This window comes from Theropithecus gelada, chromosome 15 (assembly GCF_003255815.1).
Source record: "Theropithecus gelada isolate Dixy chromosome 15, Tgel_1.0, whole genome shotgun sequence".
In the NCBI taxonomy this organism is placed as follows: Eukaryota; Metazoa; Chordata; class Mammalia; order Primates; family Cercopithecidae; genus Theropithecus; species Theropithecus gelada.
The window spans coordinates 105,598,808-105,615,183 of NC_037683.1; the positions used below are offsets into that span (position 1 = coordinate 105,598,808).

At 39.2% G+C, this 16,376-nt stretch overlaps 1 protein-coding gene across 3 annotated transcripts in view; it reads left to right on the top strand.

Moving 5' to 3' along the window:
- Nucleotides 1–16,376, top strand: part of CENPP (centromere protein P) — a 272,813-nt gene that overhangs the window by 106,032 nt on the left and 150,405 nt on the right. The window contains exon 6 of one of the 3 annotated variants that reach the window (XM_025359994.1): nucleotides 1,154–1,561. The exons of the other annotated variants lie outside the window; for them this stretch is intronic. Within the exon in view, the coding sequence (XP_025215779.1) occupies nucleotides 1,154–1,297 (144 nt within the window). The 3' untranslated portion in view covers nucleotides 1,298–1,561. Of the gene's footprint in view, nucleotides 1–1,153; nucleotides 1,562–16,376 lie in introns of those variants that run through there. 3 annotated transcript variants of the gene reach the window in all.

Genomic DNA, 16,376 nt, shown 5'->3' on the forward strand with positions numbered 1-16,376 from the left:
TGCGAAGTCCAAGATCAAGGCACCAGCATTTGGCAAGGGACTTCTTGCTGGGTTAAAGAGAGCAAGAGGGGGGTGGTTCCACTCCTGTAATAACAGCATCAGATAACCTAAATACTTCTTAAAGTTCCCACTTCTTAATACTGTTATGATGGCAGTTAGGTTTCAACATGATTTTTGGAGGAGACAAACATTAAAACCATAACAAGGAAGGAGGAGTAAATTCCTCCGCAATCACTTTTCTGTTTGACTGGTACTTGGTACACACAGTGAGTCTCCCTAATTACATTTGGTGTTTTTGTAAGGCAGCCTGATACCTTTCTTTCTTCTCTAATGTGGGGAAAAGGTACATTAAGCAGAAAGATTACCTTCTATAAGTTAATAAGGGATTATATAGTTTGAGATACATTTATAAAACATTATTATAAAACATCTGGAATGTTTTATAAATGATTACTATGAGAACAATGAAAATTTAATTACAAAAATGTACCCTAGGCTGGGTGTGGTAGTTCACGGCCTGTAATCCCAGCACTTTGGGAGGCCGAAGCAGGCGGATCACTTGAGGTCAGAAGTTCAAGACCAGTGTGGTCAACATGGCAAAACCCCAACTCTACTAAAACTACCAAAATTAGCTGGGCTCAGTGGTGCATGCCTGTAATCCCAGATACTTGGGAGGCTAAGGCAGGAGAATCACTTGAACCCGGGAAGCAGAGGTTGCAGTGAGCCAAGATTGTACCATCACACTCCAGCCTGGGTGACAGAGCAAGACTTCATCTTAAAAAAAAAAAAAAACAAGTATACATTTTTTTAAACATCAACTGTTTAAAATACACATATCTTACACTTTGTGCTCACCTTCCTTTAAATATCATTCCCAAAGCACAGTAATTCTAGGTTTGCAAAGATTGAAGTCAGTGTACAAAAATCAATGTTATTTCTATATACTAGAATGAATAATTGGAGACCGGGCGTGGTGGTTCACCCCTGGAATCCCAACACTTTGGGAGGCCGAGGTCGGTGGATCACACGGTCAGGAGTTCAAGACCAGCCTGGCCAATGTGGTGAAACCCCATCTCTACTAAAAATACAAAAATTAGCTGGGCGTGGTGGCGCATACCTGTAGTCCCAGCTACTTGGGAGGCTGAGGCAGAAGAATCGCTTGAACCCAGTAGACCAAGGTTGTAGTGAGCCGAGATTTTGCCCCTGCACTTCAGCCTGGGCGACTGGGCGAGACTCCGTCTCAAAAAAAAGAAAAAGAATGAATAATTGGAGATGGAAATATTTAGTTAACATCTAATAAGATTTGTGTAAGAATTGCATGCTGAAAATTGCAAACATTGAGGAAGATCTAAATAAAGTATTGGCAAAAGGATAGACACTTGAGCAGTGGAATAAAGTTCAGATATAGGCTTACAAATTTCTGATTAATTTATTTTTGCCAAAGGTAAGTCAGCGGAGAAAGAATCATGTTTTTACCAAATATTGGGATAAAATCTCATTCAGAAAAGTAAAACTTAAAAAAAAAGGAATTGTTAAATTTGGAGGAAAACATCCAGAGATGCAAGACGGTTCAAACCTTAATATTTTAAAGTTTTCTGAGCCTGGTGCGGTGGCTCACACCTGTAATCCCAGCACTTTGGGAGCCTGAAGCGGGCAGATCACTTGAGGTCAGGAGTTCAAGAAGTTCAAGACCAGCCGGGTGACATGGCGAAACCCCATCTCTATTAAAAATACAAAATTAGTGTGGCACGGTGGTGTATGCCTGTAATCCCAGCTACTCAGGAGGCTGAGGCAGGAGAATTGCTTGAACCTGGGAGGTGGAGATTGCAGTGAGCCAAGATCACGCCCCTGCACTCCAGCCTGGACAGCAGAGCGAGACTCCATCTCAAAAATAAAATAAAATACAAAGTATACTGTACACTGTGTACAACCTTAGATGTGTTTTGGCAATGCTTGGTAGACATAGTCCAGGGATGAAACTCTCATCAGGCAATCTACAGTCATCTTTTTCAAGATTCAGATATTTGTCTTTATAACCCTTATTTTTCATTTTGTTTTATTTATAAATCCCCAAGGTTGAGAGTGATTAAAAATACTGTCTGACCATTTTATAAAACCATTCTCAAGTGGGCCCTGGTGTTGATTTCTCCTATTACCTTAGATTCTACTGCAATCATTTACTTTTTAATTAAAAATGTTATTTTGATTTCATTATTGAGTCACATACAGTTATGAGAAATAATACAGAAAGATCCCATGTACCTTTTACCCAGTTTCCCCTAATGATAACATCTTGCAAAACTGTGGTACAGTATTACAATCAGGATGTTGAAGTTGAGATAGTAGAATTACAGAACATTTTTATCCCCGCAAGAGTTTAACATGTTGCCCTTTTATAGGTACATAAATCTCTTGCTCTTCCCCCTTCACCTTTAGCCCCTGGCAACCACTAATCTTTTCTCAATTTTTACAGTTTTGTTATTTCAGGAATGTTATAGAAATGGAATCATACAATATATAACCTTTTGGAAATGTGTCACTAAACGTAATTCTCTGAGGATTCATTTGAGGTGCTGCATGTATCACTGGTTTATTCCTTTTTATTACTGAGTGATATTCCATGAAATAGATGTACCACTGTTGGTTTAACTGTCCACTGAAAAAACATCTAGGCTGCCTCCAGTTTGGGCTAATACTAATAAACTTGTTCTAAACATTCATGTACAGGTTTTTGTGTCAACATGAGTCTTCATTTCTCTTGGGTACATGCCCCGAGTATAATTGCCGGGTCATACGGTAAGTGCATGTTTAGTTTTTAAACACATGCCAAACTATTTTCCAAAACAGCTGTACCATTTTACATTCCCACGAACAGCGTATGAGTGATTCAGTTTCTCGACATCCTCACTAGCATTTGGGGTTTTCACACATTTTTATTTTAGCCATTCTAATAGGTATGTAGTGGTATATTACTGTGGTTTTAATTTGCATTTCCCAAGTAGCTAATGATGTTCAGAATCTTTTCATGTGCTTATTTGCTATCTGTGTATTCTCTTTAGTGAAATGTCTGTTCGTGTCCTTTGCCCATTTTCCCATTGAATTGTTCATTTGCTATTGCGTTTCATGAGTTCTAGATACTAGAACTAGGAGTACCTTTGTAGGATATGTAGTTTGCAAAGATTTTCTCCATTCTGTTGCATGCCTTTTCATCTTCTTAGCATCTTTCAGAGAGCAAAAGTTTTAAATTTTGGTGAAGTCCAGTTTATTGATTCTTTTTTTCTTTTATGGATCATGCTTTTGTTGTCATATCTAAGAGCTCTTTACAAAATCCTAGCTCTCAAAGATTTTCATCTATGTTATTTTCTAAAAGTATAGCTTGACATTTTACTTTTATGATTCATTTTGAGTTAATGTTTATATAGGGTTTGAGAGGTTTTTTTAATGGATATTCAATTGCTCTGGTACCATTTTTTTAAAAGACTGTCTTTCCTTCAGTAATTGCTTTGGTGCCTATGTCAAAAATAAATTGTCTGCACTCAATGCTATATCTGGCTTTTCTTTTTCAGTTCTCTTTATTTTTATGTCTGTCTTCCTGACAACACAACCTAGTCTTGATTACTATAGTTGTATCATAAGTCTTGAAATCAAGTAGAATGATTTTTCTCACTGTATTCTTTTTTCAGAATTATTTTGGCTGTTCTAGTTCCTTTGCCTTTCTTCATAAATTTTAGAATGATCTTGTCTGTGTCTATAAGAAATCTGGCCACGTGTGGTGGCTCACACTTGTAATCCCAGCACTTTGGGAGGCTAAGGCAGGCGGATCACTTGAGGACAGGAGTTCAAGACCAGCCTGGCCAACATGGTGAAACCCCATCTCTACTAAAAATACAAAAAAATTAGCCGGGCATGGTGGCAGGTGCCTGTAATCCCAGCTACTCAGAAGGCTGAGGCAGGAGAATCACTCAAACCCAGGGGGCAGAGTTTGCAGTGAACAGAGCTCATGCCTTTGCAATCCTGCCTGGGCAAGAAGAGCGAAACTCTGTCTCAAAAATAAATAAAGTAAATCTTGCTGGGATTTTTGGTAGGAATTACATTAAAACTGTATATCAATTTGCCCTTTTCTTTTTTTTTTTTTTTTTTTTTGAGACAGAGTCTCACTGTGTTACCCAGGCTGGAGTGCAGTGGCACAATCTGGGCTCACTGCAAGCTCCGCCTTCCGGGTTCACGCCATTCTCCTGCCTCAGCCTCCTGAGTAGCTGGGACTACAGGTGCCCGCCACCATTCCCGGCTAATTTTTTGTATTTTTGGTAGAGGCAAGGTTTCCCTGTGTTAGCCAGGATGGTCTCGATCTCCTGACCTAGTGATCTGCCCACCTCGGCCTCCCAAAGTGCTGGGATTACAAGCATAAGCCTCCACACCCAGCCCCCAGTTTGCCTTTTTTAATTGGGTTTTTGTCTTATTATACGTTGTAAGGGTTCTTTTACATTCTGGATATAAGTCCTTTATCAAATATATAGCTTGTATATTTTTCTTCTAGTGTATGATTAGTCTTTTTCTTTCTTTTTGTCTTTTTTCTTTTCTTTCTTTTTTTTTTTTTTTTGACAGAGGCTTGCTTTGTTGCCCAGGCTGGAATGCAGAGTAGTAGGTTCTTGGTTCACTGAAACTTCTGCCTCCTGGGCTCAAGTAATCTTCCCACCTCAGCCTCCCAACTGGCTGAGACCACAGGCATATGCCATCACACCCAGCTAATTTTTGTAATTTTTGTAGAGAGGGTTTTGCCATGTTGCTCAAGCTGATCTTGAATTCCTGGGCTTAAGCGATCCACTCTCCTCCCAAAGTGTTGGGATTACAGGCATGAGCCCTTGTGCCCAGGCTTTTCATCTTCTTAATAGCCTTTTGACACATAAATATTAATTTTATAAAGTCTAATTTATAAATTATCTTTTGGAGACACTGTCTCACTGTTGCCCAGGCTGGTGTGCAGTGGCGCAATCACAACTTACTGCAACTTTAACCTCCCAGGCTCAAGTGATCCTCCCACCTCAACCTCCAGTGATTCTCCCTCCTCAGCATCTCGAGTAGCTGAGACCACAGACATGTGCCTCCACACCTGGCTAATTTTTTTTATTGTTTGTAGAGATGAGGTCTCCCTATGTCGCCCAGTCTGGTCTTGAACTCCTAGGCTCAAGCAATCCTCCCACCTCAGCTTCCCATAGTGCTGGGATTACAGACGTCAGCCACTGCACTGGGACCAGTTTATGAATTTTTATCTTTTATTATTCATGCTTTTGGTGTCAAGTCTAAGAACTCTTTGCCTAAGGTCTTAAATATTTTTTCCTGTTTCTTCCAGAAGTTTTATAAGTTTTATCTCTTATGTTTAGGTCTATGATCTACTTTGATTTAATTTTTGTGTGTGGTGTGAGGTTAGGATCTAAGTTCACTTTTTTGCATATGAATATCCAATTGTCTCTGCACCATTTGTTAAAAAGACAATTGTTAAAAGTTGTCTTTTAACTTTTTTTTTTTTTTTTTTTTTTTTTTTTTTTTGAGACGGAGTCTCGCGCTGTCGCCCAGGCTGGAGTGCAGTGGCGCGATCTCGGCTCACTGCAAGCCCCGCCTCCCGGGTTCACGCCATTCTCCCGCCTCAGCCTCCTGAGTAGCTGGGACTACAGGCGCCCACCACCGCGCCCGGCTAATTTTTTGTATTTTTAGTAGAGACGGGGTTTCACTGTGGTCTCGATCTCCTGACCTTGTGATCCGCCCGCCTCGGCCTCCCAAAGTGCTGGGATTACAGGCGTGAGCCACCGCGCCCGGCCCATCTTTTAACTTTTTTAATTTTAACTTTTTAATTGTCTTTAGAAAGACAATTGTAAAAAGACATGTTAAAAAGTTCTGTTCTGTTGATCTGTGTGTCTGCCTTATACCAGTCTCACGCTCTCCTAATTAGGGTAGTTTTACAGTAAGTTTTGCCATTGGGGAGTATACATCCTCTAATTTTGTTGTTCTTTTTCCAAATTGTTTTCACTGTTGTAAGTCCTTTGCATTTTCATATAATTTTTGAGATTGGTGTGTCTACATCTACCATCATAAGATTTCATGATGATTGAGTGCTTAGTATTTAAACATTGCATTTAAACTGCTTCATTTTTGACTGGATGTGGTGGTTCTTGCCTGGAATCCCAGCACCGTGAGAGGCCAAGGCAGGTGGATCACTTGAGGTCAGGAGTTTGAGGCCAGCCTGGCCAACATGGTGAAACCCCGTCGCTACTAAAAATATAAAAGTTAACTGGGCATGGTGACATGTGCCTGTAATCTCAGCTTCTTGGGAGGCTGAGGTGGGAGAATCTCCTGAACCTGGGAGGCAGAGGTTGCAAAGCCGAGGTTGCATTACTGCACTGCAGCCTGGGGACAGAGCGAGACTCCATCTCAGTCAACCAACCAACCAATCAATCAATCAATCAATAATCTGCTTCATTTGTTATTGTTACATGGTATGGCCTTAGTAAATGCGTGGTGCTGTTCTTTTGTTCTTATTAAGGTTTTCCAGTACGGTGAAGTGACTTAGATTCTTTTGTATATGAAGCACAATTCTGTTTGTCCTAGTTTTCAAATATTTCATCTTTTTGTTTTCCTAAGTATTTTTATTAGTCAGATTCTGTGTTATTATTTTTTCTTCTAGTTAGATGTTATTGTCTAAATTTTTACAATATAATTAGCAGTGGTTTAAGACTATTTTAAAGTAGACCTGGCTTTGATGTCTTTATTTTCAGACTTCTATAACTTATTAGAATAAGACTGCCCTCCCATGGTGAAAATTAGGTAATTTTTTTCAGTAAATTTAATGGGCTTATTTTTGGAAAAAATCATTTAAAATGTGTACATTTTTAAAATATGTGGGAAATAAGCAATAAGCTATTCTGTGTTTCCAAATAAACAGAAATTGTAGAAACCGCCCCCCCCCCTCCAGCCCACACTAGCTATGAAGTCACAGTGGCTGACTGTGGGAGGCCCTGGCCACAGCTTTTCATGAGTTGGTGGTCTTAAGTCACCTGTCTCTCTGGAGAATCAGTTTTATAATCTTAAAATGAAGAGGTTTCAATGAGGCTGCTCCACATCTAAACTTGTGTGGCTCCTTTGGCTTTCTATGCCACCTTCTGTTTGTCTTCCTCTTATTTTATGGTATATCGCTTTGTATCTAGTCCTCTTTCTCAATCCCATGTTAAAATTCTTGGAATGCCCTTGTGTCTTATTGGTCTGATCCCCTCTATATTTTCTGTAGAATTATGTAATATTGCCACAAGTACCATTTGGGTGAAAGGAACTCTTTGGTCTTCAAAGTATTGAAATGATTGTAAGTATGGATAAGCATGGTGAATATAGAGAATCTGTTACTTATGTTTATTCAGATTAATAGTTGCAGTGGCCTCCCCTTACCCACAGTTTTGCTTTCCCCCATTTTAGTTACCCGTGGTCAACCATGGTCCAAAAATATTAAATGGAAAATTCCAGAAAGAAATAATTCATAAATTTCAAATTGCATGCTCTTTTGAGTAGCCTGATGAAGTCCCGTGTTGTCCAGCTCTGTCTAGCCCAGGACATAAATCATCCCTTTGTGGAACATATCCACACTATATATACTCCCTTCCCGTTAGTCACTTAGGGTTATTAGATCACCTGTCATGGTATCCTAGTGCTTATGTTGTAGTAACCCTTATGTCAAAGAGAATCTGTAACAAGGGTGTCCAATCTTCTGGCTTCCCTGGACCACGTTGGAAGAATAAGAATTGTCATGGGCCACACATAAAACACACTAACACTAGTGATAGCTGATGAGTTTAAATAAATAAATAAATAAATCCCGGAAAAACTCATCATGTTTTAAGAAAGTTTATGAATTTGCGTTGGGCCACATTCAAAGCCATCCTGGGCTGCAGTGGGCCATGGCTATGGGTTGGACAAGCTTGATCTATAAAGTGTTTCCCTTAAGTGAAAAGGTAAAGGTTCTCAACTTAATAAGGAAAGAAAAAGAATGGTGTGGTGAGAGTGCTAAGATCTGTAGTAAGACCACATCTCCTATCTGTAAAATTGTGAAGAAGGAAAAAGAAACTAGTTTATTTTCTTGTTGCACCTCAGACTGCGAAAGTTATGATCACAATTCATGCATAAGTATTTAGTTAAGAGGGAAAAGGCATTAAATCTGTGAGTGGAAGACGTGAGCAGAAATGTGTTTTGGTTGACAACAATCAGGTTTCGTACTTGCTGTGGTTTCAGGCATCTACAGGGGATGTCTTGAAACATATCCCCCATGGTAAAACCAAGACTGTTGTTCAGTAAGTCCTCACTTATCATCATCAGTTGGTTCTTCGAAACTGAGACTTTAAGTGAAATGACATATAATGAAACCGATTTTACCATAGGCTAATTGTTACCAAACAAGTGTTAAGTTCCTGTGGCATATTTCTGGTTTTATAAAATTGTCACCGAACTTCCTAATAAAGACGCAAAACATATCTAATATTAAACATTGAAATAAATGTGAGCTATATGTATGTTTAAGAAAAGGTTAATAAAAAACAAGTGCATGAATTTTCATCTTTTATTAGTCATACTTTTGGATGTTAGTTACATGACATGTAACTACAGTGTTAAAATTAATCAAGCTACATATTTATCATCTATGTACTTTTCTATACATATATTAAACATCAATAGAAAATTTATAAGAAGTCAACAATATGGATTCAACTACTAATTTATAGGAAATGCAGCAGACAGAGGAATATGTTAAAGTACACCACAAGTACGCAATCAGCAAAATCTAGACTGTGGGAAATGCCTGGTGAAGCAAACAACTTGGTTTCTCCATCAGATTAAATGTAAGGAAGAAAAAAAGGGATGAAGGGGAAATGTATAGGTTGAAAAAGACTTAAAAGGTATATTGACCAGGTGCAGTTGCTCACACCTGTAATCCCCACACTTTGAGAGGCCAAGGCAGGTGGATCACTTGAGCCCAGGAGTTCAAGACCAGCCTGAGCAACATAACAAGACTCCACCTCTACAAAAAATACAAAAATTAGCCTGGCGTGGTAGCGCGTGCCTGTAGTCCCAGCTGCTCAGGAGGCTGAGGCACGAGAATCACTTGAACCGTGGAGGTGGAGGTTGCAGTGAGCCGAGATCGCACCACTGCACTCCAGCCTGGGTGCCAGAGTGAGACTCTTAGGAAACAAAGCAAAACAAAACAAAGACTTAAAACATATATCAGCTTATGACATCTGTGTGCCCTTGTTTGGATACTGACTCAAACAGACAAAGGAGTTTAAAAATTGTGGAATAGTTGGCAAGTTGAACATTTGGTGAGTTTGATGATATAAGGAAATAGTGTCAATTTTTTTTGGTATGGTAATTGTATTGTAGTTAATGTTTTAAAAAGTAGAGGGAGGTATTCTTTCTAAGGCCAAAATAACCCCTACACCAAAATTTGACAAGAGCATCACAAGAAAATAAAATTGTAGGCCAGTAAACCACAAATAGTAAATAAAACATTGTAAGTTAAAATTTAGATATATACAAAAATGAGGCCGGGCACAGTGGCTCACACCTATAATCCTACCACTTTGGGAGGCCAAGGTGGGCAAATCTCCGGAGGTCAGGCGTTCGAGACCAGCCAGACCAACATGGAGAAAACCCATCTCTACTAAAAATTTAAAAATTAGCCAAGCGTGGTGGCGCATGCCTGTAATCCCAGCCACTTGGGAGGCTGAGGCAGGAGAATCACTTGAACCTGGGAAGCAGAGGTTGCAGTGAGCCGAGATTGTGCCATTGCACTCCAGCCTGGACAACAAGAATTAAAATCTGTCTCAAAAAAAAAGAAAAAAAGAGATACTCCATTATGATCAAGTGGGATTTGTACCAGGAACTCCAAATTGGTTTGAAAAAGCCCATTGTGATTCATAATATTAACAGAATAAAAGAAAATTATATGAACATCTTAGTAAATAAAAAACATTTGATATGGCTGGGCGCAGTGGCTCACACCTGTAATCCCAGCACTTTGGGAGGCCAAGGTGGGCAGATCATGAGGTCAGGAGATCGAGACCATCCTGGCTAAAACAGTGAAACCCCATCTCTACTAAAAATACAAAAAAAAAAAAAAATTAGGCGTGGTGGTGGCGCCTGTAGTCCCAGCTACTCGGGAGGCTGAGGCAGGAGAATGGCGTGAACCCGGGAGGTGGAGCTTGCGGTGAACCAAGATTGCGCCACTGCACTCCACCAACCTGAGTGACAGTGCGAGACTCTCTCAAAAAAAAAAAAAAAATTGATACAATTAAACACACCATTATCATGATGAAAATGTTTAGGAAGGTGACTTAATTTGATAGAGGGTATCTACAAAAATACCACTAACATAACATGAGGAAATACTCAACTCTTCTCACCAAAAATTGAGAACAAGATAAGAATGTCTACTTTCATCACTCCTATTCAGGTTTATACTGGAGCTCCTAGCAGTGAGATACAGAAAAGAAGAAATAAAAGGTACAAAAGTAGGGAAAAAAGGAATAAAAACTAACTTTAATTACAGTAGACATAATTTTATTTATGAAATCCCAAAAGAATATACAAGCAAACTATTAGAATTAATAAGTGAATTTAGCAAGACTACTGATTATAATTTCAATATAAAAATATCAGTTTTTACCATATACTACCAATACATAATCGGAAAATAAAACTTTAAAAGATCATTTATAATAGCATCTGAGCTGTCACCAACCTGGGGTAACTCTAAAAAAAATGGTGTAAGACTTTTATCAGAACACTACAAAAAGAAGAATATAGCAGATAAAAACACATTGTGTTCCTAAGGTGTGAATAAAATTTTTTTCTTTTCCTTCACTAATTAGCATTATTCAGTGATTTCATTTAGAAAAATATATTGAACCAAGGCAGCATGTTAGCCTTGGGGAGGGGGAGAGAAGATGCAAAGATGACTAACACACAGTCCTTGCAACCAAGATATCTAAAATCCTCTGGAGAATATGAAAACAGACCAAGCTGGGCAACAGAGTGGGGCTCTGTCTCTTTAAAAAAAAAAAAAAAAAAAGAAAGAAAGAGAAAGAGGGAGGGAGAGAAAGAAAGAGAAAAAAAGGAATGAAGAGATGGAGAGAAAAAGGGAGGGCTGGAAGAATAGTCAAATATGTATTCATCTCAGCTCAGTAAATCAGCACTTTACAGAAGATAAAGTAAACAGAGTAGCTACCTGTGGGGACATCTGGCCTTCTAAATGTTTCAAAACAAAGGAATGAGTTTCTTGCATGACTCAGCTTCGAGCTTAACTTTTCCTCTTTAACATAGTGTAGCAAACCCCAAACTTTTTGGCACCAGGGACCAGTTTTGTGGAATACAGTTTTTCCACAGATGGGCATGAGGAAGGAGGGAATGGTTTCAGGGTGATTCAGTTGCATTACATTTATTGTGCACTTTGTTTCTATTATTATTACATTGTAATATATAATGAAATAATTATACAGATCACCATAGTGCAGAATCAATAGGAACCCTAAGCTTGTTTTCCTGCAACTAGATGGTCCCACCTGGGGGTGATGGAAGATAGTGACAGGTCATCGGACAGTAGATTCTCATAAGGAGCGTACAACCTAGATCCCTCACATGTGCAGTTCATAATAGGGTTTGCGCTCCTATGAGAATCTAATGCCACTGCTGATTTGACAGTAGGTGGAGCTCAGGCAGTAACACAAGCAATGGGAAGTGGCTGTAGATACAGATGAAGCTTCACTCACTTGCCTCCTGCTCACCTCCTGCTGTGTATTCCAGTTCGTACCAGTTATGGTCCATGACCCTAGGGTTGTAGACCCCAGGCATAGTGAATTTGGGGTCTGGAGATTTTATTTTACTTTCACATGTTCCAATAAGAATGTGATTGTGATACAGTGACTGAGGATAAAAAGGAAGGAATGGATGCAAGAAGCATGAGAAGGTAGGGCAGGACCTGGCACCCGACTGTCCGTAGAGATGCAGGAAGATTAGAAATCAGCTGAGCAACTAACTCCTAGAAGTTTAGAACCTGCACAGTTAGGAGGAAAAACAGACTTAATAGGGACCTTATGAGTTTGAAGGAAATTGTTTATGATGTTCATTTTGATTGAGTTTTATGCCACCAGATGTTTAAGTTTGCTTCTGAAAATTTGCTACTTGTGAATGAGGTAAGTGTTTGAGATGTGGATTTTGAAGGACTCACCCTAAAGGTAATGATTACAATGGATGAAATTGTTAGGGAATAGAGAGAAGATACCAAGTGAAGGATATTGGGGAACACTGCCACTAAAGGACAAACGGAAAAGCATAATGTGTGTTAGCAAAGTTGTAATCGCCCAAGGGTTTCTTCCAGCCAGCTGCACAAATGAAGACCACAGCATTGTAGTAAAGAAAGAGTTTAATAGACACAAGGCCGGCCACACCACGCGGGAGATGGAGTTAGTACGCAAATCATCTTGTGGGTTAGGGGTTTTTCTTTTTTTCTTTCTTTCTTTTTCTTTTTTTTTTTGAGACAGAGTCTTGGTCTGTCACCCAGGAGGCTGGTGTGTAGTGGCACAATCTCTGCTCATTGCAACCTCCGCCTCCCAGGTTCAAGCAATTCTCCTGCCTCAGCCTCCCAAGTAGCTGGGATTACAGGTGCCCACCACTATACCCAGCTAATTTTTTGTATTTTTGGTAGAGACGAGGTTTCACCATTTTGGCCAGGCTGGTTTCGAACTCCTGAGGGTTAGGGGATTTTCAAAGGCAGTTTTGGGGAAGTGGTCAGGGAGGCAAGACTTGCTGCAGGTTGGTTGGTGCAGAGATGAAATCCTATGATTTCATCTGGATTGGAAGGTTCAGGTGAAGCCATAGTTGTCAGCCATGCAAAAACACCTGGAAAAGTATCTCAAAAAGCCAGTCCACAATAGTTATATTATTTGCAGGCACAGCTGACAATCTATGTCTACACCTTAGCAGAATCAGTCTCCTCTCTTCCCCAAGTTCATGGCCTTTCATTAGCTTTGCAAAAGAAGATGAGTTTTGGGCAAGGTCTGTTATCATTTAAACTATAGCCTAAATGTCTTCCAAAGTTAGCTCAGCCCAATAGCACAGTAATAATTTAAGGAAAGGGAAGATGGAGGCTGGGTTAGCTCAGATCTTTTTTACTGTCATAATTTTCTCATTGATATATTTGCAAAGGCGATTTCAAAGTGAACAGAGATTTTCAAGAAAAATAGTGTGTCATCATAGTTAAAAGCATGGAACTAGACTGCTGTATTCAAATCCCAGATCTGCCACAAGTGATTTAATTTCCTTAGCTCCTATACCTAAAAAAACAGATATAAGTAAAGGTACCTCATAGGGTTGTTATAAGGATTAAAAGTAAGGCATTTATAAGAATGTCTGAAAATGTTATTTAAACATCAGTGGTATGTTTTGGATCTGTCCCCACCCAAATCTCATGTCAAATTTTAATCTCCAGTGTTGGAGGTGGGGCCTGGTGGGAGGTGATTGGATCATCGGGGTGGATTTTCCCCTTGGAGCAGTTCTGGTGATAGTAAGTGAGTTGTCATGAGATCTGGTCATTTAAAAGTGTGTGGCACCTCCCCTTTCTCCAGCCATGTGGAATGCTGCTCCCCCTTCTCCTTCCACCATCATTGGAAGCTTCCTGAGGCCTCCTCGGGAGCAGACTCCACCATGCTTCCTATACAGCCTGCAGAACCATGAGCTAGTTAAACATTATTGCTTTATAAATTACCCAGTGTCGGGTATTTCTTTATAGCAGTTCGAGAATGGACTAATAAAATCAGCTATTATTGTTTAATGTTATTTGTGTAAGATAATTTTGGTAAAATAGATTCAGGAGAATTGTTAGGTCAGCTGCAACAGATTAAGGTTCATGTGAGTAGAAAGGTAATACTGAGGTAAGGCAATTCTTTCAAAAAGTAATGGAATTGTGAATGAAAGAAATAGTATGGCAGCTTAAGGGAGAACAAAATTGAAATTTTTTTTAAAAAGCTTTTGGAATGCTGGGTGTGGTAGCTCATGCCTATAATCCCATCCACTCTGGAGTCTGAGGCAGGAAGATTGCTTAAGCCTAAGAGTTTGAGACCAGCCTGGACAATTTGTGGAGAGACCTCATCTCAGGAAAAAAAAAAAAAAAAATGTTTTGGTGACTTCTAAATACCTCATGATAAAGAAAATCACTTCAGTAATTTAGTCCGTCATAAACCCAGTAAATAGTAAGTCATTTGTTTTCAGTCTTTAATGGATTTTTCCAGTGGCTAATATTTTATATTCACCATAAAATATGTTTGTGGCAGTAAATGTTAATGCAGTTTTGGTTGTTTATGATTTTTATTAGTGATTTGTTTTTTGCAAACTTAAAACCAAAAATGGCTAACAGCTGTAAGATGGAAAATACAAACATAAACCTCAGTAAATTAATTGCAGGGATTTCAAGAATCATTTCCAGTATTTTAAAATTTTGGTTTTGTCGTTTCTTTTTATAAAAAGATTAACTTAGCTACTTTAAATTCCACTATTCAGATCTTAGATAAATCTGTTTTTTATTCTAACCTTAGTGTTTACCTTATGATTTTAATGATTAATTTCAAGATGTTGGGTTTTTTCAATGTCAATAAACATTTTTTACTTTTACATATGTTCTTATAAGTGCCATGATATCACAATTTTTTGTTACATTGTAGAAAAGTTTATTTTGTTTATAAACAATTGAAACTTCAGAATATTTTAATTTTTGTGTGATTATTATAGTATTGTTTTCTTTTATCTTTAAGGACTTCATGATCTTTTATTTTTCTTTGTAAATGTTTATGGTTTACAAAGCATTGCATATATATTTTTATCATTTATTCTTCGTAGCAACCTTGTTCAGTGTTGTCACCCCTACCCTTTATAGGTGAGGAAGCAGGCTCAAAGAGGTGGTGACTTGCCCAAGACTATAAATGGAACTGGATTTCCAAGTCAAAGTTCTGCAACCCTGGGCACTACTGGTTGTAGCACTACTGGTAGTTAACCTTTATTACTAAAATCATACTATCATCATCTTTCTACTCATACCATGATCTTCCCTCGTTTTTTGCTCAAAAAAGTAGCAGTTTTGTTCTAGGTTTCCAGATATGTCATTTTAGAAGTTGACTAACTTTCCTGTAAAGCTGTTGTTTGCAACCTGCTGAGATTTTGCCCTACCTTCCACCACTCCCCTCAGTGACATTTGTCAATATGTGGAGAAATTGATTGTCAGAACTGTAGAGGAGAGGTAGAGGGGAGGATGGGCACAGTGGCTCACGCCTGTAATCCTAATACTTTAGGAGGCTAAGGCTTGGAGGATTACTTGTAGCCAGGAGTTCAATATTAGCCTGGGCAACAAAGTGAGACCCTGTCTCCACAAAAACTTAGCTGAGCACAGTGGTATGCACTTGTAGTCCCAGCTACTTGGAAGCCTGAAGCAGGAGGATTGCTTGAGCCTAGGAGTTTGTGGCTACAGTAAGCTATGATCACACTGCTGCACTGCAGCCTGGGCAACAGAGCAAGACTCTGTCTCTTAACAAAATAAAAAACAAAAACCTGTGGGGGACAGGGGATGCAGGTGTTACTGCCATCTAGTGTGTAGAGACCAGGGTGCTACTAAAAGATGTACAGGGCAGCCCCTGCCACAAAGAATGACCAAAATGAGTGACCACAAAATGAACGACCACAAAGAATGACCGAAATGTCAAGGGAGCCAAAATTGAGTAACTCCACTCTGAAGAGTATATTTACCCATTCTTAATCTCAAAATCCAAACCCTCCATCTCTTGTATATCTGTAATGTTATTCTTTCCCCCTCGCCCCCAAATTATTTAAAATCTTGTTTTTGAGGTAGTTTAATATAAAGGTGATTATCTTTCATAGCATGGGAATTACACGGTGTATTTTAGTATTGTTATTAAGAATTTACATTAGGCCAGACTCAGTGGCTCACACCTGTAATCCCAGCACTTTGGGAGGCAGAGGCGGGCAGATCACGAGGTCAGGAGTTTGAGACTAGCCTGGCCAGCGTGGTGAAACCCCGTCTCTACTAAAGATACAAAAAATTAGCTGGGCATAGTGGCACGTGCCTGTAATCCCAGCTACTTGGGGGGCTGGGGCAGGAGAATCGCTTGAACCTGGGAGGCGGAGGTTGCAGTGAGCCGAGATCAGGCCGCTACACTCCATCCAGCCTGGGCTACATACAGGGCGAGATTCCATCTCAAAACAAAACAAAAAATAATAATAATTTATATTAATACTGCTCTAAAAATGTTATATATAGATTAGAGTTTTCTGAAGAATAG